Genomic DNA, 27605 nt, shown 5'->3' with positions numbered 1-27605 from the left:
ACATTAATTCTTCAAAAATTTATTACTCAGAAAGACGGCAGTGAAAAATTCACTTCTGGATAAAAAAAACAATTCTTCTACCAGCTGCATATAATAATGAAACACAAAATCTGAAAATTCCTGCATTAAAAATTCGAAAATTTCTTTTAAAAGTTCCCCCCTAATAAATATTTTTAAATTTAAAAAAAAAATATATAGATTTTATGCATAAATTTTCATCACATATTTTAAATAAATTAAAAAAAAATGAAATCCCCTAAAAGTATGCAATTTTTTATAAACGATATATGATTTTTTTAACTTTTTAAAAGATAGCTATAATTATATAAACTGAATGTCGAATTGTGACAATTATTTTAAAATTTATTGAAATTTAAAGGGATTTAAAACGAACCTTTATCAACACAATTGAATTCCTTACTAAAATTTTATAAGAAATTTTCATTTAATTCCTACAATCTAAATTAATTATAAGTAATTGTTTTTTTTTTTTCAAATATACTTTAATACTTTTGCACCGACCACTCTAACATAATCCTTCGCAAAAAATAAATTCAAGATACTTGTGTGTTCTTCCAAACATTTTAAGTGGCATAATGACTAATTCATAAATATTCTTATTACGTACATATTTACTATTATCAGGAAATCTTAAAATTAAATAAACAATACTCTTTCTCCCTAAAAATTATTACTCAATATGCCGACAAATAAATTAACATGAAAATTTTTAATTTTTAATTAGAAAAATAAATCAAAATAATGAAAAATAAAATTCTTACCTTAAATTCCAAATATTTGTCATATGGAATTCCCACATCATTTGGTAAAACAATTTGCGTTCTTGATCTTATTGAACAATTATTTAATTCTTCTGCTAAATGATAAACTATAAAATGAGCTCGATCTATAAATATTAAAGAAAAAAAAAAAAAAAAAAAAAATAAAAGTGGAATTAAAATTGCAATGAAGACAAAAAAAAAAATATTAATTTTTATTTTTCCCAGTTTTTGGCATAACGAAATCTATTGTTTGCAAAAATAGCACATTCTCTGTTAAAATTTAAGTCTAGAGCTTTATTATGCTTTGAATTATGAAAGCAATCTGTTGTAATAGACAATCTCTTATTATGTATCACAAAATAAATTTTGCATATATTTAGGATAAATTTTGCATAAATTTCGGATACATTTTAAAATGATACTAGTAATATTCAAATTTATACTAATACAGAAGCTGAAATTGAATTGTAGATTATACAAATGCAGATTTATACAACTTGGGCAACCGTATCTAGTGACAACGAATAAGGATCTATTGTGCACTTCCCATCCTGAGTGCGGGACGGGATATGCCCTACAATACGCTCTCAAATTGACAATGGAAATTCAATTGATTATTAATTTCATTTCGGCACAAGAATATAATATTTACAAAGTAAGAGGATGATTACGGTAACATTTTCGCTGCTACTTACAATTACAGTGATTAATTAAGTTGAAGGTATCAGGACCTAAAATATAACGTTCAACAAACTTTATGGAATAGCAATTCAATAGAAAGAGAGCAAAATATTTAATTTTTAATATTTTTAAATTATAAAATTCTAAAATATATCCAAAATATCGCGTATACGATCCTTGTTTTTCAAATTTTCGAGCCTCATTACTCGTTTTTCAGATTTTTTATATTTAAAGAATCTGCAAATTCTTTGTAACTTGAATAAAATATTCAGCCCTTGCACAAATTATATGCAATAAGAGAATTGCAACTATTGTAGTCGAAGATGGATACACGAAAAATTTAGTTTTAGAGAAATAACGAAAAATTCAATAATGAAGATTAATTCAATATTTTATTTTTCTATTTTAAACGGTGAAGAAATTTTGAAATCAGATGATCAAATTTAGAATAACACGAACAGACAAAATGATCGTAATATGACCATATTTTTTTTCGGGAAACAAATTAGATCTAATTTCAAAATTAAACAACCTTTTAAAAAATTCTAATATTACAACTGAATTCTTCTCTAATTATGTAAAACCAAAAAAAAAAAAACACAACACAACAACAAAAATCAAAGAATTTCAACCAAATACCGTTATTTAATTCTAATTAACACAGGTATTTTATGATATCTTTTATTTATTTTTGTTTTTTTCCACCTTTTCTCATTCTTTTTTTTTGTATTTTGCTTCGTTTTCAGTATAATTCGAATACTCTCAGATACAAAAATAAAATCAGAGGTGTACTTCAAATATTTTTTACAACGTGCTTATTTTCTGTTATTTTATTCTTATTTTTGTTTTTTTTTTTTATACCTTTTAAGTGGTATTAAAAAAAATTCTTAAAAAGTGATTTAATTTTTTTTTCCATCTATAAACATATGAGCATAGATATGTATATATAGTATGTCTACTGTAGTATACAAAAGTATGGGTTTGTACATTTTTATGTTAATATTTAAAACCTTCTTATTAAGCCAGTTAATCTCCTTTCAAGTATTTTTCATTTCATTATGTGTAGGTATATACGAGTATTTTAATTCCATTGTGTTAATTAGCTTTTATCGTATATAAATTTGTTCAGGAATATATTATACGGTATATATTGGTATACATAAGTGTTATGTTGTTGTTAACAGAGTAGAACTGGAGTAGTATGAAAATATACTTTTCTATATACATTCATATATATATATATATATTAATTTGTAAAAGTCTCTATGATATTCCTGTCTAAGAAAAAGAGAAGCAATAGCTATAAAATTAATTTTAATTCTATGCAATTCCTATGCAAAAACAAAAAATATATTATGTAAGGCAATAAAATGGTAATCCTAAGAAACAATAATTCTATAGCTGCTATACGAATTAATTTTTTATTATTAAAATTTTCTATATGCACTGTTATATTATTTTGAGTAAATTACAAACTTGTATATACATATAAGACAATAATTAATTATTGCATTAAATCCTCTTACAGATATGAATATTACAACTATAGATCTAGGAAAATGTTAAAGATTCGTAGACTTAAATAAAAAATAAGAATGTAGATCAAATAATATTATAATAATTAGAATAAAATTTTGTGATAATCTACCGTAATGGAAACTTAATAAAAATAACAATAAATAATTTCTGTTATATAATATCCTTACGAATAAAGTGTGTGTGTGTGTTATTCAACTCCTTTCGACTTGACTGGTTCCCATATTTACCAGCAAAGTTCAAATATTTCTATTAAAAAACCGTGTTGAAATAAATAGATAAGATAATTTATGTGCTAGTTACACCAGATTTTTTTTTAATTAAAATAACTGAGGTTAAATTTAATGCGGCTTTGCCAAATGGGATTATATGACAAATTGTAAGCATGAAATTGATATCGAATCTTAATATTTGACTATATGCCACCAAAATAAAATTGTATATGATATTCAATTCAATTTTCAGAAGCTTAATATCAAAAATAAATTATTTACTTTCGATTGTTATACAATGTATAGCTTAATTTGATTGAATTTCAATAATTTCCAAATATTTTCAATTACACATTTATTGCACAAAATTGAAAATATTCATTAATTATACATTTTAAAATCTATCGAAATTTATCGGAAATGATTTAGGTTTTATATTTAAAACAAAAAAAAAGCGATAATTTCTTAAAGACATTTATAAAAGTAAAAACTTAATTTTATTCAATATTCTACGTCATTTTTATTTTTTATCTATATTTTGTAAAAGTAAACTATCTAAAAATAAAAAATTTATTATAATTTTCTATAGAAATCATGATCATGTCTGTAAGCAGTTATTTTCTTACAGATATATTAAATAAGACATAAAATTCAATTTAAAATGACAAATACAAATATTTTTTTTTTTTATAAATATAGAAATATGAATTTGTCGTATAATTAAAATTATATTTGATCAATTTTTATAAATGATAAAATTCTTAATGCTCATTGATGATAAAATAAATATATAAAATATTATTTTATAAGATAAATATAAGTTAATTTTATATATTTAGGCATTTCAAAAAATAAATAACCTTTTAACACAATTAATAATTATTATTATAAAGTTTTCTTATATGTGTACTTTAAGAACATAATATAAATATTATTGAGCAAATTCCTTGATAATTCCTTAGAAATAAAATTTAATGAAATTCTAATAATATTATACAGGATGATGTAAAATTAAAAAGTAATAATTAAAATTTTAAAATTTTCTTCGAGACCTATAGTGCGATAATACGGTATTTAAAATTAGATACATAAAAAAACAATTTTTCTAAAAAATACCCTCATATAGACTGCTCAGAAATGATAGCAATAACGCTGTTTCGTAGCTAATAATTATTATATGCATTATTTGTGTTTTTCTTGAACCATTGCCATGTTCCTGAATTTCCTACTATTCATTGTTGATAAAACAAAAATTCTACTATGATAAAACAAAAAAGAAGAGACGTTTTAAACCAGCTCTCTCTCTTCAGGCTACATTCTCTCAAAACTAAATTATTAGAATTTAAAATTTTTGACTATGAGAAAAAAAACAATATCAAAAAAATTTCTATTTTAAAACTCAAATTTGCCAACTCAAATCAAAATTCAAATTAAAAATTGTATTTTTAAAAATTTCAAATGTCTACACACACAATTAGAATCAAACAAATCAAATTAGCATTTTGAATGAAAAGCGTAAATAAAATTGGCGAGTACTATGCTCTCTTGGTAATATATTCCTTGATCTATGATTCTATATCAAAAAACTTGTTGTTAATTATAATTATAATTAATAAATTAGTCTGTTCGAAATGAGAATAATAAATTTCAATGTAATAATACTTAGTAATCATGCAGATTATAGTATAAGGCAATGTAAAAAGCATTTCGTCGGCAATTTCTTCATACCTCAGTAGCTCAGTTGATAGAACGTCCGCCTAAAAAGCAGTATGTCACTTATTCGAGTCCAGTTCAATTTTTTTAATTTTACTGCTTTTAACTTGTTTCTTTGATTACGTCATCCATCTGTTCTGCAGTTGTATGAAGAAATTTTCATTAAGTTCAATTAATATTCAATGTGATAATAGTTAAAATCAAAATTAAGAATGTAATCCTTGGGTTTTACAACAAATTGTAAAATAAAATTGCGCAGTTTTACATTTACCATTTAAAAAGCTTAAATTATAACACAAAAATATGTACAATTACAAGGCTTTTGAAACATGAATAACTAGCGATAACTTACACGAACAATTCCATAATAAAATGTATATCATTGCAAATCAGAGTTGGACATCGTATTCAATTTGATGAGAGAAGAGATTTCAAAAAAAAAATTGTTTTAATAAAAAATTTCTAACTAAAAATGCAATATTTCGTAATAATAAATTCAAACTAATAATTTTACGCCACCTTGTATTTTTTATATATTAATTTATTATTGTATACAAATTTTATTCAATCTTGAAAAATTTTCTACATATTTTCCATGTCAAATTAAGAACAATTAAAAATTGTATTTAATTATTATATACAAAAATAAAAATATATTAAATAAATAAATATATACATTTATTTATTTATTTATAAATATATTACAAAAATATGAATTTATTTGTAAGAAAAAGAAAATTCAATTTTGTATTATTTTATTTATTAATATTATTTTTATTCTAAATATTATTTATGTATGTAAATACAAGGATCTTTAAATGAAATCTCTATAATATAATAATATCAGCCTCTATATACAAAAATTTATAATACACGCACACATATACGCATGAATTTCATTTTCCGTAATCTGGAATTTTCTTATCTTCTCTTATTTTTCTGAAATTTTATTTAACATAATACAATTTGACTCTTTTATATTTGACACCTTAACAAGAAACTTGTAATAATAATAATAATAATAAACAAAAACTAATTTCAAAAATAATATTTTTATTGACAGAAACTTGAAGAAAAAACAAAATTATTATTTAAGAAATAAAATAAATATTCTTATTTATTCGTTCCTATATTTATTAATATAGGGTAAATATACAATATTTATGCACTTTATATTTTATAGTTTTCTTATTGAATAGTGAATATTTTTAAATAAATTCGCTATAAAATATTTAAATATAGAGAATATATACAGTGATTCACCTACCCATTGTCATCATTTTAATTTTCATTGAGGGCTTTCAATTAGCATTAAAATTATGGACATGAAATCATTAATTAATTATAATAATTTTATAATGGAACAGCAATAATTGCAACGATGTACTTAAATTTATTTTAAGAAGGCAATTTTAAAATTATTGAATTTTTTAAAATTGTTTTCAATTACTATCGGTATACCACAATTCCGAATTGCCACAAATATTTAATTGCCCGTATATTTTCGTAAAGAGAAAAACAGAAAATGTAGTTGATAAATTTCGGAATTCAATTTAAATGAAAATCTACAATAAAAATTCGATGAAATAATTAAGATGAGATCTAAAATTTTACAATGAGATAACGTAGCAATCTTAAAAGATTTTCAAGTTTTTAAAATATAGATTGTATATTTGTGCGTATAATACAAATTATATTTTAAATAACAATTTATGTTTAATCCAAATTACGTTCAAAGTCAACTAAAATTATTTACGATATTAAAAAATTGTAATACATATTTTGAGATTAAACTGTTTATTACTAAAAACTATAATATACAGGGTGATTGAGAAAGGTATACAACAACATATACCTTGTTAAGAGGGTCGAAAATGGGTAAAACTTTTGTTTCGGAGTAGGTGCGAAATCTCAAGGGTTTTCGAAATACAGGGGTTTTAACGAATTTTCACGAAATTTCTAGTTATCTTTGATAAACTTTTTTGATTATAACTTCCGTTCCGAAAATGATAGGTACTTTAAACAAACAGTTTCTGAAAGGTTTAGTAAAGGACTTAAAATAAACCCCTTATTTGATTATTTATTTTATGTAGTTTCGGAATACCAATCATTCGAGGTTTAGGAAAAATCAATTTTTTCCCTTTTTTTATTTTTTTAATTTTTTTTAAGCAGGTACTTTCGTTCGAAATTTTTTTAAATATTGAAATTTTTTTTTAAAAGAATTTTGGCCACTTTCTCAAACCTTAATTTTAGTGTGTTGTCACCAATTGTTGAGAAATCTTATATGGTACAGAACATATAGCACGAAAACCATTTCTATGTCAAGATTTTAAGGGCCCTAATAACATCTAAAAAAACCAAAAAATTGTCATTATTTTTGATGTTTATTAATTTTAAAGCGTTTAAAATCTAGTCAATTTTGCAGATGATATTCATAAATTTTGATCTATTTGTTCAATATTTTCATATGCATCACTGTATATAACCATACTGTATACTTCATTTTAAGAAAATAACTATATGTAGATACTTTCATCTTAAATTCGATTGTATTAAATATCAAATTTCTTAAATGGTTTTTGTTTTATAAAAAAAACATTTCTCTCAATATTTTTATTTAATTTTTATATTATATTTTTTTTTTGTATTTACTCTTATATATATTGTAGTATTTGTGCTCTTGTATCATTATTTACTTATATTTTATTTATATATTAAATATAAAACAGAAGATTTATGTATTTTTACATTTTCATCCTTTGTTTTCTTTTATACATACTTAATGTTTCCTTTAAGCTATCAAGTCTAGTCATTACATATTGTTTATATTTATTACTATTGTTGTTATTATTGTTTTTTCCTCAAAAAAAAGGATAAGAGAATAAGATTCAAGGTATTTTATCAATGAAATTGGATTAACAAACCTATCTATTACAATTTAATGGACATATCCTGAAGATAATTTCTCTAAATAAATTTATGTATGCGTATCATAAATACAGGATGATTTTTGGATTTTTTTTTTTTGTAATAAATTGCCCAGTATGAAGCTTAATATTCATTTCAATTATTTTGAAAAAAATATTTACAGTTTGTTAAAAGAGATTTAATTATCAGGCCCCGTTGTTCCATTTTTAACAACAATCCTTATCTACATCAATGTTATTTCACGATTTCTAATAAAATATCTGTGTTGTATCTGTATAGAGCCGAAAAATATCAATAGAGTGACCAGATTCCTAGACCAAAATATTTCAGTCTAAACCGAACTACCGTCTCACACTTGCGAAATAAATTCACTATACAATACCGCATCCTGCACGAGAATAAGATAACAAACCTCATTTTTCATTTCTCCCTCCTTAAACTGTTATACCCAGTTATAAGAAAGCGCCATAAATAAACGATTAAACGATATTCATTCTGATTCAGCTGAAGTTTCATTTACAGTTGACTGAAATAAATGATTAAGGAAACGTAAACAACAGCTTACAGTAAAGCGGGATTAAATTTACTGCATAATTCGACTTAAACGTGATGAAGTGATAAATTCAGCTCAAAAAAATAGGAATATAGCAGTAGCATCATTACTACACCCTATGAAACACATACATGTACACATAATATAATTGTTTAATAATGTTTAAAGCATATTTCCTATAAATAAAATGTATACGTAATATAAAGAATTTTCTATAATAGATTTTGAAAGAATGAGAGAAAAAATAAATATAAAAAAGAAAAACCTACTAACAATTAATTGTTATTAATAGTTGAAGATGACTAGAAATGAAGGCTAATTTAAAATGATATTTTAGTAAATATTTATATACCACACCATATACATACATAAATAGATATTTCAATTGGATGCGTAAAATTGTATTTAAATAAGAAATATTTTGACATAATAATAAATTGTTATACATATATAACAAAAATAAATATTTATTTAATTATAATATTCTTTGTAATTTTTTTTTGTACAAAATTTAAGGATGTAAATTAGTCAACTATATATTATTTGCTATCGAAACAAATAAAAATAAGATCATTTTGTATTTTAAATATTCTAGCATTAAGAATAATTATCGAGCTTATAGGGGACATTTTGAGGAATTCAATTAACTCTAATTGTAGTTTATTTGGTTTTATAACAAATTTAAACTTCAAATTTTATTTTTAATTTAAAACTTTGATTACAATTTAAATTAAAAACAAGTTTATTATGGAAACGAATTAATATGAAATATAATTTTTCAAACTGCGCTCAGCAATTCGGTGAACACCCTTCTCAATTACAGTCGCTGGAATTGCTTTTCAATTTACAGTAAATAAATTTATAAAATATTCAGTAGTTGTAACATAGTCTCCCAGGAGGAGTACTGGAGTCTCCCTATTTTCACCACAGAAGATCTGCAAGTGTCTTTACTTTCCAACCAAAGTCTGTTAAGATGCCCCCTTAGTTCTAAGTCTGCAGTCTACCTGCCCATTCCTATAATCTTGATTCACTGATTGCTTTCTTAGTTCTCAACAAATAGCATGTGCCCGTTTCCGCACACCAAAATCAAAAGTAAACCGGTTGCGTCTACCGAATTCATTGAGTTTCCCAAGATAGCCCCATACTGCCTCATACTGAAAACAAATTCATCGCTTCAGTAGCATTCCAACTATCCAAAGAGATTTTATTGAAAGTGAATATTTCATTTCAACAGCATTAATACACATCTCTGCTTATTATTAAGGAACAATTGTTAAATTGTGTTCAACAACTACGATATTATCACATCTTTGAACCGAATTATAAAATATTTTAATTAATGAAAAAAAAAATAAAGTTTTTAATAAAATTAAAGCATTAATAAATTTATCACTTTGCATCAATCAAACCAAATTAATAGAAAAATTTTTGTTTTACAATTGACAAAATCAATTCGAAAACAAAAGGACGTGGATTAAGTGTTTCCTAATCCCCTTAATATCTTTAAAAATCAAATCAATAAAAATGTGTACAAAAAACAGAATAAACTTAAATCACTTTTTGATTACATTGAAACTTTAATAAATCTTTTTTTCTATTTTATTTATGGAAAGACACAAAATACACTCTCAAATAGCATATAATCAGGCAATTTAAAAATTCCCAAATTGCCTTAACAAAAAAAAACAAACTACAAAGAAATACGAATAAGGAAAAAAAAGAAGCACCACTTTCTTTCCGCAAAACTAAATATTAAAAAAAATGCAAAAAAACTTTTTCCTCATTTTATGGTTTAACTCTTTTTCAAATGAAATACAAAAAACAAAAAATACACCCCACATATGCCAATAATTTAAATCAATTCGTTTTTATTGAAAATCTCTATGGTATTTCAACTTTCGCCCATATTTACCATTCACATTATTTTCTTTTTTTACCGCAACAATCGGAAATATCATGAAAATCCAACAAAATTTTTAACCCTTCAATGAACACCAAAGTATATGTACTATGAAAAACCAAAGTATTTGAAAAAAACACAAAATCAACCAAGTCTATAACCATCTTTAAATTTCACTAAACTTAAGGACACTCTAAGAGCTATAGAACAATATTTTTACTTATTGTTTTTTTTTTCATCCTTTCTTTATGTTGGTTTTTTGCATTTGTGATTTCAGTGAAAATTACAATTCTCACAGCGACAATAAATTTAAATTTATGTATCTGTCTCTCTCTTTCTCTTTGTTTGGTTCAGGTCAATAGTTTTCTGATTGTTCAACTTTTCCATGTAAATGTTAGAATTTAATAACACACATCGGTATATGTTTTCTTTTATGTAGTAATATATTGAACCTAAGATAGCAGCTATAATATAGAAAAAAAAAAAAAACGAGAGCTTAAAGGACATAAATTTGTCACGGAATAAAAGTATATAGTTATATGGCTGTTTTCTTCAAATATAGCAAAATAAAGCTAACAAAATTTTTCACGCTAATTTTGATTTTTAGTCAAATATTTAAATTTATTTTTATTTTTACTCATTTTTCAGAGGCAATCAAAATGGTAGTGGTATTATCACAATATCTTCGTTCATATTACAAGTAACTCTTAAATTAGTAAGTGGTATTATGGCCGCTAAATTTCAAAATATCTCTACGATTGATATGTATTATTATCTTAACACACTGGTTTTGGTATTCAAAATATTTAATATATTATTGAAGACTAGCTATCTTGATTCCTTTAAAATTTTTAATTATATTTGTGTAGTAGCCCAAATATTTTTAATGATTTTAATAAAGAAACTGATATATGAATTTTATTTGTTGATTTACAATAATTCTAAAAAATTACTTGAATTTTTCTATATAAATTACATAAAACCCATTAGAATGCACCTATATGAATCCACAACATGTACATACATACTACGTACACACTATCAGTATTATAGTTATTATATATGAATAATCAATATGTTATTCAGAGAATTTCATGAAATTTTACAAAATTCTAATTGGTTTCGTTATAATTTTCAGGTTAGAATTACTGGTTTTTTGCATATCAATTGCAAATAACTTAAGATAGAAGCTTGAATAAAAAATAAGAGGGACCATATTTGAAAAAATATTTTTAAAGTTAGTAAAATATTTCAATTGATTAGAGATATGAAATCAATTAAAAATGTATAATGAAAGTTAAAATTAAAAAATATTTGATTTTTACTAAATTTAAAAAAAAATTTTATTGTAATTAAAAATGCATAATTTAAAATTTAAAAAAATTGCATACACCAAGGGGTAGATAAAAAAAAACACTATGCAAATTATATATTTTTAGCGAAACAACTGCAAATTAGAAAATTTTGACAGTAAATGTAACAGATTGGAAGAGTAAAGTTTTCTATCAGTACAACCCGTTTTTATATTCAGCAACAAATTTTAGCCCGCTTTTCAAGCCAAAACAATTTTAAATGCTAATAAGTTTCGAAATTAAAATTATATTAACATTTATTCTTCTTACACACTTCATATACTTAAAGGAGTGTCTAAACGACTACTTTCCTTCTTATTTCTGTTAATTTAAATAATACTCTAATATTATACAATTCAGCTTATAAGTGTTAATTGCTGAATTGTCTAATAATATTGTATCATTTCAATTTTAATGCTAAGAATGAAATATCTGAATCAGGAATAATGAAATTGGGAATGAAACATCTTTTACATATAGATAATTTTTAAAAACACATTTCAACAATATGAATCTGGCAACCAAACTTTGGTACTTTCAGTCTGAATTGTGTAGTATATTTTAGTAATATCGTATACTGCTATACAATTTAGCAATTGATGTCTTCCAGCTGAATTCGGTAGCAATAGAATTTTACTGCAATTTGAATAAAGGCATATAGCTTTCATTCTTATATTCTAAAGGACAAAAAAGTAATCAATTCAATTTAAGTATGTTTAAATAAACCTGCAGATTGGAAGATTTTTATGAACACAGAAAAAGTATTTCCCTGATTTATAACATTATTCAGCTCACAAGTTCCTTGTATTATGCAACAATATTATTTTGCTGCAATTTTAATGTTGCGATTCATTTGTATAACGTAGGTATGTAAAAATTTACAAACACATAATACCATCTTCAACCTATAATACTTTAGACACCTATAGCGCTAAAACATAAAAAACTAAGACTATATATAGTAAATTTGGCAGAAAAGTTAATCCTAATGTTATTTTAAATGCATAAAAGGAAAACTAAAGTTTAAAAATAAAGACAACAATCGAAATAAAATGAAAAAAATTTTTAACCACCGCCATTCATTTAAAAAAAAATATATAAAAAGTTCAAAATATTCACTTACCTTCTTTTGGTATTGAATGAATTAATTTTTGTCCTGGAGTCTTAATTTCTAAATTCAAATCTTCTTCTTCCTTTATTCTTTTATTGGAATCGTTGTTGAATTCATTTTTCGATGAAATTCTATTTTTAAAGTCATTGTTTACTTCTCTCATATGGTTCAGTGATTTTATATTAAATGATTCTATATTATATTGTGTATTTAATTTTAGTGGCAATGGAATAGTTGGTATTTGTAATGACAATTGAATTGTTGCCAAAAATCCTAGTATCAAAAGGATTACTTTTGTATTAGAGAAGGTAATTTTATTGTCTAGCATTATGTTCTTCGCCATATTATGTGTGTATAGTTTCTTTTCTTACACCTGAATTTTTTTTTTATAGCTGTTAAAATTTATTTGTATTTCTGATGCTCACTCCAACGTATGTACGAGTATAATGGTTCTTATGTATGATGTTTGTATATTTATAGCACAATATAAATTGTTATTTATGAATATTGTAAATTGAATCACTTTTTGGTAGCTTTTTCTAAAACTGTAAGCAAAAATTGTAAAAATGTTTAATATTTAGAAGTTTAATTTTAAAAATGAAAAAAAAGATAGAAATTTCGACTGCAATACAAGTAAAATTAAAGCATTAAACCTAATTTAATACAAAATTTAATATATAAAATAATATGAGCTACGATAAAAGAAACAATAGGGCGATCGGATCGAGAAATAGCAACTGAAATATTCGGGTTATTGTGGAACACAAAATTATATAAACTAAAATATATACTGAAAAAAAAATTGTTGTAAAACCGTTTAAATAAATAAAGAAATCTAGGTAGATTCCTTACAAAAAAAAAAAGCAGAAGGATGCGCCTCCCAGAAGGATGTGACGAGCAGGAGAAGGAGGAGGAGGCTTTAGTGGAAATAAAGCGGAGATTTTTTGAATTATTTTTCTTTTCACGGACTACAGATTTGGCAAATGTAAATGCTTGAGGCCTTACCTTGCAGCAGCCGCATTAACCTTACCCAACATTACTCAATAAATAAGAATCCAGAGTTATCACAATTATAAACAGTTTTAGTTAGAAATTTACTTTTGATAAACAATTATCTAAAGTAAATTTCTCTCTCATACGAATGATTTTTCAACTGGTTTTTTTTGGTGTTTTGTAAATTATATTTGTATAAAATCGCTTATGGTCCATAAATTTCTTCGATTTTATCGTAAATCTATTTGAATCAAATTTTATAGCTCATTTTTTGCAATATCTATAGAATATGTATAATCGTACTTTTCTAGTCATTATATTTAACATAATTCAGGATTTCCGGTAATTCAGACATGCAAGGAAAGTTCTAAATTAAATCTTAAAAATTTTAATTCTTGAATAACTCTTTAATATCTAACATATTTATATTATGCTCCTCTTCTAATTTTAATTTATTTTTGCATCATTTATAGAAATTAAAGCACAGGATTTATCAAGCATGCTTTATATTAAGATTAGAACTGAATTCTCTAAGTTAGAACTGAATTCCCTTTGCTCTTACCAGTTCCCTTTGTTAGATTCCACTATCTCTTCGCATAAACGCTTTCTTTATATTATTTACAGCCAGAAAACTACTCTATTGTAGCTAGCATAATAATAACGAAAAAAAATAACGAAAACAATTATTACTACTTATATACTAACCAATTTATTAATTGATTATCTACATAAATAGTTAATTAAAATTTAAAAACAAAAAAAATAATTTGAAATTTTAAATTCAATGTCAATTTAAGATTTCAAAATTAAATTTATTTAAAAATTTCATGACTAATAATATTAAAAATATTATTAAACACAAATTAATTAACAATATAACAATGATTTATTACATAGTATTTTAATATGGTGTATGTATTACCGATATACATATAAGGTCATAATGAAAATGTTGCAAGATAAGTATGGAAAATTTTTATCAACATTCTCGATTACAATTGATATCACGCATTGATAATGAAAAATTCAATTAATTTAAAACAAAAAAAAAAACATTTTGTAAATCTCAACAAAAACATATGTTTATATATTAAAATTTCGTTATTGTTATACAAAAATCAATAATTGTTATAACGTATATATTTTGTAATCTACAATTCTATACAAAAATATAATATGTGTAGGAAGATTGTATGTAGGTGGAAAACTCGAAAAATTTCATGCCTCATTAAAGAATATCAATTTTACAGAACTGATTATGTGAAGTGAGTTGTTTATAGCCTCAATTAATGTATAGATTATATAAAAGTTTGCAAAATTAAAATAATATTCAATTAGTTTTTAATAGTTTTTAATTATTCTTCACAAAGTATAAGAATTTTTTTAATAAAACATGAAAGCAGGGGCCCTTTTGCTCTAACTACTTATCATTTATTTTGTAAACTTATTGAAAAAATATTTTAGTCTTTAAATAGTGTTTTGAATTCTGATGCAACACAAATTTTGCAAAAAATTTATTATAAATTAATTAAAAAATAGTTGGTGCAATAGAGCTCATAGCACAAAGAAAAATATTCAGATTTGTCACCCAATTCATATAGATTTAAAATTGGAATTACAATTAATTTATTGAAATTACATAATTCACTGTAATTAATCAAAAATGAATTCGAAATTGAAACGAATACCATATAAATTAATTACAGAATTTACTTTAAAAAAAATAATATATTCGATTGCGTCTTAATTCATTCGAAAATGTCATTTCTTCTTGTAAGTAAGAAATGTAACGTAAAAAAAAACTCAAGTCGCCCATACTAATACTCCCATATTACAATATTTGGCCATAACCTACAAAAGTTTACCGACGGTTAATTGATATATATGATTTTGTAGCCTGCACACGCTACTAAAAAAATATAGTAATTATTTAAAACATTCAATCGAAACAACAAGCAAATTTTGAATTATAAAATTAATTTTAAATAAAATTTTAACTACACAATTTCACTAATAAATCTATTGAAAACTAATATAATATTAAAGATTTTCAAGTACCGGCACAGCCTTTCAAACATTATACAATATTATAGAGCCTTCTCAAGTATAGCACACAATTTCTTAGGAGCAGACTTTCAATTAAAAACTAAAACTTTTTTAATTTTCTTATTAATATTATAACTTGCCATTTATACAAGTATTTTTTCTTACTTACTTTCAATAATTTGCCACTTATTAATTTAAAAAAAAAAAAGAATAGGAAAACTTTAAAATTTAATTATTATTTTATTAAAAAAAAACTTTTTTAAATAATTATTTCTTTGAAATTGAATAAAGGAAAAAATTAAATGAAGCAAATATCAAAGCTTAATAATCAATAATTAATTATTATTAAAAAAAACGAGAAAAAATAGAAGTGACCGCACATAAAAGCCCTAATAATATCCTTGTTTTGTCGCGGATGAGGTCTGCCGGAGGAAACGGAAACCACTTACTGTGTAAGTGCGAGGCGGTTGCTCGCCTACGTCAGAGGTGCTTCGGGGAGGGGCTCTGTGACCCACGGAAGGATTTCGCAGTGTGATGTAGCTGCCATATCGCGGTTTGTCAGGAGCCTAAGAATAGAGCTAATGTAGTGGGGATGGGAATCACAAAAGATCCTATGGGTCGACGTGAGGGAGGCCTAAGGCCCTCATTCCCTGTGGAGAAAAAAAAAATATCCTTGTTTTTACGAGATTTCTATATTATAGTTTCAATAACTTGTGAGATAATGCCAAATAACTTTTGGAATTGTATGGCTGCTACCAGAAAGAACCAAGCAATTTCAACGTGAAATTTCAATACTATAGCTTTTATAGTTTCTGAGATATAGCTAAATAAATTTTGAAGTTGTATGGCAGTTACCCGAACCAGTACCCCGATCATGTTCAATTTAAATAGGGTTCTGGCATTTACTACAATAATCATTTGTGAAAATTTGGTGAACTTAGCTCAATTAGTTTTTAAATTATCGCTGCGACGGACGGATGGGCGGACGGACAAAGTTAAATCAACTCAAAATTCGACGCTAATCAAAAACATACACTTAAGTCTATATCTCTGACTACTATTTCTTAGCGTTACAAGTGGTAAGGCAAATTTAGTATAACCTTCGAACATACGTTCGTACCGCTATAAAAAATCTATTTTTCTTTGTTAAAGTAGAAAAGCGTAATAAAACGTTTGTATTGTGTACTCATACTTTATTTTTTTTTTTGTAGCCGTATAATAATTTACAAGGACTTATCAGGTCTGGACCATTATGAGTAGTAGAACTACTAGAAAATACATAAAAAATAAAAATATTAAATTAAAAAGTTTTTTTTTTAAAGTTAAAAGTTAAAAAACAAGTTTTTTTTTTTTGGATTTTATGAAAAGAGAAATTCAATTTAATTTAATATTTTAAATTGAAGTCTTCTTTTGCCTATTAAACTTTTAATAAATTTTAATTTTTCCGTTTGTATAAGCAAAGGAAAATTAATTTTTTTTTGAAAATAAGAACAATTTTTGTCCAATGGACTCGTCCCATTAATAATGCAAAAAAAATGGAAGCACAAAGTCAATCATAAATATTGTCAAAAATTAAAGTAATAACAATATTGTCGTAAATATTGTAGTAATAATAATGTGAGTGGTAATTTAATTAAGAATAATTTTAATAAATTGAAGAAATATTATAACAATCTTGTAAATATAAGCCTAATTTACGTTCTGAAGTTGTTAATTTTAATTGCTTATTAGAATTCTTTATAGCTTAGTCTAAAATTTTATCGAAATTCCGCTAATATTCTGTCAGTATTTCAAACTGCTCAAAATTTTAAATAAGAAACTATGCTATTTTTAAGATAAATTTGGCTATTTTTTAAACATTTAATTTCAAACCGATTTGAACATTAGAACAATGAAATATTTAATGCAAATTTTGAAATCTTTGTCATTGAATTTGCTCGGTTTTTCAATTAATATTTTTAATTTTTTGTAGCTTCATCTCTATAATTTTATATTCTAAATAGAAATTTCATTCATTAACCTTATTTTATTTTTTTTGCGAATATGAATTATTGAAAAATTATATTTGTAAACTTTGACTTTGACTGGAATTTTTTATTTAAATCACAATAGATCAGCTTGAAACAAATTTATTTAATTTACCAAATTCTTATTTAAAATCTCATAAATATAGATCAGCTTATATTCAAAAAGGATTTTGAGCTTATATATTGAAGAGATTTCCCAATCAACTGCAGTCTATTCCAAAAATATTACAACTTAACAATTTCTTATTTAAAACCCCATAGAACAGTTTAAGTTTAAAGAGATTTTTAACTTAAATTCAAAGAGATTTTATCACTAATCACAGTATGTTCCAAAACAAAATTTTACTATTTAACAAATTCTTATTTAAAATCTCAAAGATCAGCTTCTCAAAATTCAAAGGGATTCTATTATCAATAACAGCAGTCTATTCTCCTACATAACCACAATATATAAAAGAAATTTTAAAATTTTTCTTAAACTCAAATATTATTTGTGCTATATAAATAAAATTATAATGAATGCTACAGTGAAAACTACAAAAACTATACACTTAGTTCGAATTTCAAATTCTATTTCAAATTATTATTAGGAATACAATATTATAATTAAAATTATTGAAATTTTTAAATAAATTTCAATATAAATTCTACATATAAAAATAATTATGAATTCAAAATATTGAAAAAATATCACATACTATAATAGGCAACTTTACTAATAACATGTGCAATTCTAAAATATTTTGAAAATTATTAAAACAAAATTTTCACAATAAAGTTTGGCTTTTCAAAAATTAAAGAATATTTTTTCCATAATATTCAACACAGCACATCACCATTACATTTTTGAAAAAAAATTTTCACTAAAATAATTATTTTATATCAGAATTGTGTATATGCTAAAAATAATGAAATTATTGGTATTTAATTAAAATTTTAATTAAATTATACACGCGGACTATGCACCTTAAATTTAAAAAAAAAAAATTTTATATACAATATACTAACCGATAGAATGTCTTTCTTAATTCAAACTAGTTAAATTTTTTTTAAAAACATTGTATATAAAAATAATTTGTCCGTTTCTTTTAATAACCATTTTATTACCAAATATATACACACTTACATTGTATACGCTAATATTATGATAACATGTCACGATAATAAAAGTAAAAATAAAATATAATCTATATATAATGTTATAATATATGTATAAATATACATATATATATAAAGCTAATTAAAATTATATCAAAATACTATAAGTTTTCACAATTTACTCGTAAAAGCATTATAAACTATTATATTAACAGTAAAACCTCTATACAATTTTTATTCTTCTGAAATAAGGTGATTTTAAGTGAGAACTAATACGAGTATGGAAAGCTTATTTAAAATTTTTTTAAAAGAAGAAATGTAAAAAGTAATTTTTTCATAAATTCAGAACGGAGTACACATATAACAGTATTAATTAAATTATGACAGAATACAGTAAAATCTTTCAAAGATACACAATGTGAGGAGCAAACACTGCAATTACCGGATAAAATTAACGCATTAAAAAATCTTATCATAACACATTGATTGTATTTCGACAGAAAATAGTAAAATTTGTGAAAGCCGGACCCTGTGAGAAGCGAATACTACCATTACTAGATAAATCGGCAAGTTAAAATGGAAAAGTACATAGCAGTGAAAAGATGGAAAAATTATCAAACACGAAAGCCGAAAAAAATTTCACAGACAATTTTACACACTTTAAGCATTTCCAAAGATTTTGACAGAAAATAGGTAATCAGAAATTTTTTCAATTTTGTCTATAACTTCAAAAATAATTAAACTACATTAACTAAATTTTAAAAGTATATAAAATAAAGCATTATAAACTCGAATATTAAAATTCAAAAAATTCCACTTAGACAGTTTCACTTTTCAATAATAGAAATATTAATTAGGAAAATTTAATAGAAAACTAAATTTTTTTAATTCTATGCCATTTTAGAATAGCAAAATTCACTAGTTTTAATTAAATTTGCATAAATCTAGGGATATTACTTTGAATTAATGGAAATTTTGGAGGAAATATAGCAAAAAATATTAACTAAAATTTGGCTAACTTATATACTGAATGCATAAACACAATTTTTGAATTGAAATTCAATAAATTTTAAAGAGAAACATTCTTTTAAATTAATTAGATATTATTTTAATTTTAGAATCAATTATCAAATTATAATAGACCTTCTTCATATTTCATACTGAATTTTTAAAAAAGACTTGATTATAATATATTTAGAATGCATGAATAACATATACATTGCTGTTTCTTGCTGAAAATTTGTGTTGTTTAAGTAGAATAATTAAATTATCTATAAACAATTTAAGAGAAAATAGAGAAAAGCATTCATCATTTCTGTGACTCAGTATGTTACTCCTATGAAATGGATCTAAAATAATTAACCATTATTGTAAGAGTTTTACTGTATTCTGCAATATATACATATTTAACAGTACATAACATAATTATTTTTATATAAATGCAAAAAAAAAACAAAAAATTTATTATAAGTACGCACTCTTAAATTTTAACACCATAATTAATGCCCATATCAAGTTATCAATAAAATGATAATAATCTCAAAGATATTATTATTATTAATGGTTTTATTATGCGACATTGTATATATACATTATTTATAAACATTTTCATAATATGTATTATAAAAAAAGCAATTTTATATCATATATATACGTTTGTATGTCAGTATAAATATTTACTTTTCATTTTCGTATTTATACATTCATAGGATATATATATAGTATATATCCTAATACTATCCAGGTACACACATATTATACATACAGTGGAATCCAAACAAAAATTACATCGGATGGCATCACTATATAGCTGCTTATTATCAAACAAACGTCAGAACACAAAAAATTCTATGTACAATGTTACACGTATTTGCAATCACGTAACAGCAACTTTTTTATTTTCAAAACTCGCTTCAAATCATCGATTATCGTTTTTAAAAAAGTTCAACTTCATTTAAAGTACGTCGTTTAAAATCACGCTTACCAAAAATTGTACTAAACTAAAAACGAATAATTTTAGTATTTGAATTCAGGGTGTTAAAGCAATGAACTTATAAATTTTTTGAAAATACTAGGATGCTCGAAATTTGAAGAAGCCGTTTTTATATTTTTGTCATATCTAAGGAAATAATTGACGGAATTTCTTGAAATTTAAAGTTTGAGTTCTGTTTGCTGCTACATCTAACTTATAATATTTTAACTTATGGATTTCGGATGTCATAAAACGAACCTCTAGTAATAGCAAAATTTACGTTTTTCTATATATAGTCTTTGTTAACATCTTAGCTTGAAATTTGAAAGAAGTATTTAAGGTCATTTTCACAATCTTATGCATAATTTTCGTTAAACTAGACAATGCCTTCTGGGTATATGGGTAGATTTTTTTTCATATGGGTAGATTTAATTTAATGCCAATTATTGACTGAATTTGAAAAAGCTCACACCGTGCTGTATAAATTATATATACTCTATATTTATTTTCACAAAATATGTGAAATTAAAATATTAAAAATTCTTGTATTTTCACAAAGTTTAATATTAAACAAACTCAGACTTTGTATGCATTCTTTACTGAACCAACGTCACTAAATTCTATTCATTTTTCGATGCTATACAACTTGGATTCTACTGTATATTACCAAATTCAATAATAATATTTTTTGTTAAAATTTTGTTAATTAAATAATAATTATATTGATTTGTAAATATAAATAGCTTTCATTTAATATTAAAAGAAAGCGCAATAAGATTTTCGAAACACTGGTTTGATCACACCTTTTCCATATATTACGTATATATACATATAGCATTGATTTATGTATATACGACACATACTATAATCGGCAAATCAAAGTAAATTTTATGCTATGACGTTGATTATACATGATGTTTGATAATGATAAATAAATTTGATTGAGATTTAATCACGTAAAGTACTTAAAGTATAAATTAATTATGAATTAATGTTGATTTTTAAAAATAAAAAGCTAAAAATAGAGGTCGAGTCGAAAAATTATTGCAATTTTTTAAAGAATATTTCGTAATATATATATAAGATACTTAAAAATACAAGTATAATACATAATAATATGAGAGCGGCACTTGAAAATTTCAAAAAAAAAGCATTTACTCGTACTTACAAAGTTGTTTGTTCATATCGCATCATATTGCGTTTAAGGGAAACGTAAACTTTATAAGTATTCCTAACTGCACTCTTCTGAGGAAATGAGCTGAGAGGAATAAAATGTAACTTGATTCATAAAAATTACTTTTACGTTTACTCACAAATCTGTTATTTTTACTTATTTCACTAATTCTGAATATTCTGTTGAGCTGTCTTTAGGTGTATTCTTTACCTAATGTTATTCGGTTTTCATGAAAATATTATGGTATTTGTGGCATTACCCTTAAAAATTTTTAATTGAGACAATTCAATTAGAGTTTCAGGGTTTTATAATTCATTTTTATTTGGATATTTGTACCATAGTACTTACTAAATGAACACTGTAAGGACATTAGCTATACTATGCAGTTTGGATGTTACGCAACTATCGATATATTGCAATATAATTTTGCAACGATGTATACCGAGGTTTTATTGTATCAATATTTCTTCTACGCTCTATCCCTATACTCCAAACCTTGAATATAGCCTTTGAAAACAAGTGTATTATTAAGGCTGTTATGTGTAATAAAAATCATTGAAATTTCTTGACTCCTTTTAGTTGTTGCCATTCAACTTCAATAATAGTTTGGTCATATCTTAGAAAATATTGAAATCATAGAATTGAAATTTTGCGTAAATTAATATGTTAACATAGCAACTTAGAATCTTAGTCTGTCCTATAGTCAGCTATTGCATATTTTCTCATACATAAGATAAGAAATTCGTACGGGTATCACAGAGTTGATATAGTTTTTTTTATATTTATTTATTTTCAATTACAAATTTTATTATACTGTAATTTAATTTACTAGTAGTCTGTTATACTAGTAATTAAATAAATAAATTAATTGTTACCATGTAAAAATTAAAAGGCATTTATAACTTTTATAGGAAATTCAATTTTAATTCTTGAAAAAAATAATTCATTTTTTATTAATTGATATTGAATTGCTGAATGGATTCAAAATAAGTTTGACTTTGATTTAATAATAAAATTTTATTATTACACTTAATTCAAACAATACACAAATTTACTGCTACCACATGTTTTTTATCAAACTACTCATATACAAGCCAATCATAAATTTTATCTTCTATTTACCCATATAGAAAAATATTTGTGCTTCCATATTCGAAAGTCTAAAACTTTTACATGTTTTACAATTTAAACATTTTATTATTTTTCTATTTGAGAAAACCAAAATTTATCTATATTTAGTAATTAATGACCTTATTTATTACAACTCAAAATAATATATAATTTGTGGAATAATATATAGAGGAAAATACTTGAACCTTAGACAAGTTGTGTACTTTAAAAAAAATTTTTTTCTATTATTTTATTGGTGTATGATTTGTAATTAAATTTAATTATTAATATCATAAAAGCGAAAACTTAATTAGTTTTACTAGTAAAATGAATTGATATTATTGGGCATAAAATAATTGTTATAATAATAAATATATATATATATAATAAATTTTAGATTTTATTGTTATATTTATTGTAAAATTATATATAGACTTTGTTTATACTTATTATTATTAGGTTAACAACACTATATGAAGGTCACCTATATTTTCTAATTAAAAATTATTAAAAATAAATTTATATTATTATTTTCGAAAACAATAATATTATTAATTTAATAATAATACAATAAACGAACATTATTGTTATATTTATACTGTATAATTGTGGAAATTATAACAAAATTATTTTGATCATATATAAAACTGTTGCAGTTTCGGAAGTCTAAGACATCGAAAATTTAAATTTTGACACATAAAAAGGTGACATATAGAGAAATAAATATAAAATAAATATATAAATTTTGACATTAAGGTGACATATAGAGAGAGAATGGAGGTGAACCAAAATTTTCTTCAAACAATATTCAGGCTTTTACAACTTACTGCCTATAAGAAAACAAAAACGATTCAAAACGATCAAAAATTTAGTAGCCATTTTACAGTCATAATGTTAGACTATACTATACCAGGTTAGAAGAAGCCTCGTATCTACGTTCTTACATTAGCAGAATTTGAAAAATATTTGTACTTCCGGTATAATAATACGTCAAGAAATGGCATTTTTAAGTATCTTGATAGGGTATATAGCTTTTGGAAGGGATGTAAGGTGAAGAATAATTGAAAATTGTTTTCAGAGAAGTAAGTTTCTGTAGTAAAGATCTGATTTCTGAATAAAATTTCAGATTTTTTAATATTATTACACTGATGTATCTGCTACTAATGAAAAAACTGAATATGCTTTTCCTTTTGGGTCAATAGCTACTAAAAAATATCATTTAACAAATTATATGTGCTTCAATTTTTTGCCGAATTATTTGCATTTGGTCTCGTACCGGTGTTATCAGTTCGAGTGGGTCAATTCTACTTTATTTTACAATTTTACAATTGTGTAATAAAAATATGCATCTGTGATATCCAAATTTATGCATCCAAATTTAGATAGATGAACATAACAGTTGTAGATGAACTTGGAATTTAATTTTGAGCGTGAATTGTTATTTCTTCTTGGTGTTACATATATCGTGACAAAATGAATATACCCCATCAACCCCTGTATGTACTAATACAATAATAAGGAAATGAATCACACTATTAAAAGAATTTGCTCTATACAATTTTTTTAATGAAAATTTTCAAATATAATAAGTATATTTAAAATTTTTTATGTATTTTTCAGTATTTTCCTGCAATTTCGAAACTTTAAAAAATTATTTTAAAGGTAAACTTCAATTATTTTTATAACAATAATATGTTTTTAAGAGAAACATCAATATATGACTGGATAAGATCACATTCACGAAGGAAAAACATTATGTTAACAACAAATTAAGAGATAAGAAAAAATTTAAATTTCTACTTCCTTTCCTCGTATACATACAGCGAAAATTTATAAAATGCTCTCTCTTTTTTTCTTTTTCTTTTGGATTTTCATCTACACTTAAAATACTGAAAGTTTATGTAAACTTATTCTAAAGATAATATTGATAAAACATTTTAGATGGTATACATGTACATGTATTTATATAGAGAGGATTCTTAATATTTTTAGAACACCATAGAGAATAAAAATAAGAAATCAAAACAACAACAACAATATGTTTAGGAAATAGAAATTTTTTTCACATATAAAATTGAGAATTTTATTTAAAACAAGTTAAAAAAATGCATAAATGAGTGAGAGATAAAAAATAATTTTTTATTTTAAAATTTAAATTTGATTTTGCATATACGTATATATTCTATGTATTACATATTATGCCCGAAGGATGCATATATTGATCTTATATACGATTGATGTACATAATTTCAATTTACATAAAAAATATACAAATTTGTTTATACCATACTCGAATCGAAATACAAAATTTTTACGTTATAGGACTTTTACGGTTATAGGGTCAGTTACGGTATATTACCATAAAACTGTATCTCTGTATAAAGTTATTCTCACTACCAGGTCAGTCAAAAAGGACTGACACATTACTGTTAACAACGACTGCAAAAAAAATATTAAATGGTTCCCGCTTCGGCGATCATTTTTTGTGGGCGATATCGTACGATAAAAAAATTTAGAAGTATCGTTTTAACAGGTATCTAAAAATCAGAAAAATCCCATTCCAGAGTGAAAAATTTTTCTTAATTTATCTATAATGAGCCTTTATCCTGATTATCAACAATCAGTCTCTTAAAATAATTAAAATATATTTAAAATTTAATATTTTTATATTATATTATATAAAATTTAATATTTTTAATATATTATATTAAAAAGAGCGACTGACGAGGCAATTTTTTAATAGCTCTGTGTCAGGTCGAAGTGTCTAACAAAACAATTTTGTAGTTTATTTTTGTCAGGCATTTTTGACTAATAAAAACCTATTCAAAAAAGGCTCAAAAATGTTGAGTGAGAGTGTTAACGGAATAAGAACATATGTTCTGAATGTGGACAATAAATGAAAGATGAATTTGACATATGAAACAATCATGTAGGAATTTGATTCTTATATTTGTGGTTATGACTACACTGCTTCAAGGATTTTAGTGATTTTCAAGGACAATAACTTAAAAGGATAATGAAATACCCTAGTTATTAATCTAACAGAATTTATTCTAAATTAACTTATTTTCATAAATATATCCTATAGTTGTCTTAAATAGTAACCATATACAACATACAAATTATATATATTTTTTGCAATTTTATGATAAGATTTAGCAAAAATATGCTAAGTGTATATTATATATAACAGTTTCATAGTAAAAGGGATGCATTATAATCTTTATCTCGTATTATATACTTTAAATATAAGGTGAAAATATTTTGAATAGTTTCATAAAATCGTATATGAGGGGCGGAAAATAGAAAATATTTTGCTAACATATACAATTTTCTTTATTGTTATTATTATTGTTATTATTATTTTTTACTATTATATTACTATAAAAATACTAAAATTACAATATTATAATTTAAACATTAATGTGTATATAACTATAGAATAGAATAGAAAAGATTTTTTAATATCTCATTTTGTTGCCGTGATATTTAAATATCCTTAAAATAAATGCATATACACCGGAAGAAAGTATTCTAGAACGTGCAATTAGATATTATTTTTGTTTTTGTTTTAATGTATTTGTATATATGTAATTTAAATTTCACACCTGTGTACATTAAAATCAAAATTTCGAATAAGAATAATATTCAAGTTGAATCAAAAGAATGGTTTGTAAAGAAGCTTTTTTCCCCTTGAAACAAGAGAACAAAAATATTTCAAATTATTGCATACATTTAGGATGAGCAAAAGAAAAATTATTAAAGAAGCGTTGATATAATGGTCGTATTTTATAGTTCAATAAAAAATTTTTTCGTTTTATAACAAATAGAACGCTTAAATTTCGGATAGCCCTAAAAATTCAAAGTTTATGAATTTCAAGAAGCGCTTGGTTGAGGACGGAATGGAGGTGAAAAAATGATTTTCTTCTATCAAAAAATTTCAGACTCCTACAATTTATCGTCCAGAAGAAAAAAGATATTTGTACAAATTTGGAAAAACCGGTTTTAGATGACGGTTAATTTCAACGGCCATTTTGTCATTTTAATATTTGGCCATATATTACGCTATAGAAGAATCCAATCACTACTAGGCTTCATTTGTAAAATTTAAAAAATGTTTGTGGTCACTACTCATTACAATGGCATTTTTAGGACTTTTGAGGAGTTAGAACTTTTAAAGGCGGCGGTTTTATGCCCTTGTGAGCCTAGAAGTTTTAGACAGGGTGGAGGCAGATAAAAATTTTTAGTAAAGATCTATTTATATAAAGAATTTCAACTTTGTATTCTAAAGGGTGTAGAAAATTTATAAATAGATACAGTGGAATAAAAATACACTTTTTTTCCAATTTGTTTTTGGAAAAGTGCTAAAATTGAAATTAAAATGAAGTGAATGCATTAAAAATAATATTTAAAATAA

At 23.9% G+C, this 27605-nt stretch overlaps 1 protein-coding gene across 1 annotated transcript in view; it reads right to left on the bottom strand.

Annotated features, from left to right (window-relative positions):
- Positions 1 to 13308, bottom strand: part of LOC129609153 (uncharacterized) — a 60069-nt gene extending 46761 nt beyond the window's left edge. Inside the window, exons 1-2 of the mRNA XM_055521051.1 lie at positions 12781 to 13308; positions 783 to 907 (exon numbers count right to left, since the gene is read on the bottom strand). Coding sequence (XP_055377026.1) covers positions 783 to 907; positions 12781 to 13111 — 456 coding nt within the window. The 5' untranslated portion in view covers positions 13112 to 13308. The remainder of the gene's footprint in view (positions 1 to 782; positions 908 to 12780) is intronic.
- Between the last annotated feature and the right edge of the window lie 14297 nt (positions 13309 to 27605).

Source organism: Condylostylus longicornis, unplaced genomic scaffold, assembly GCF_029603195.1.
Source record: "Condylostylus longicornis isolate FDR11 unplaced genomic scaffold, ASM2960319v2 ptg000038l, whole genome shotgun sequence".
In the NCBI taxonomy this organism is placed as follows: Eukaryota; Metazoa; Arthropoda; class Insecta; order Diptera; family Dolichopodidae; genus Condylostylus; species Condylostylus longicornis.
Note: the sequence above shows the minus strand (reverse complement) of the source record. Positions and strands in the feature narration are given on the sequence as shown.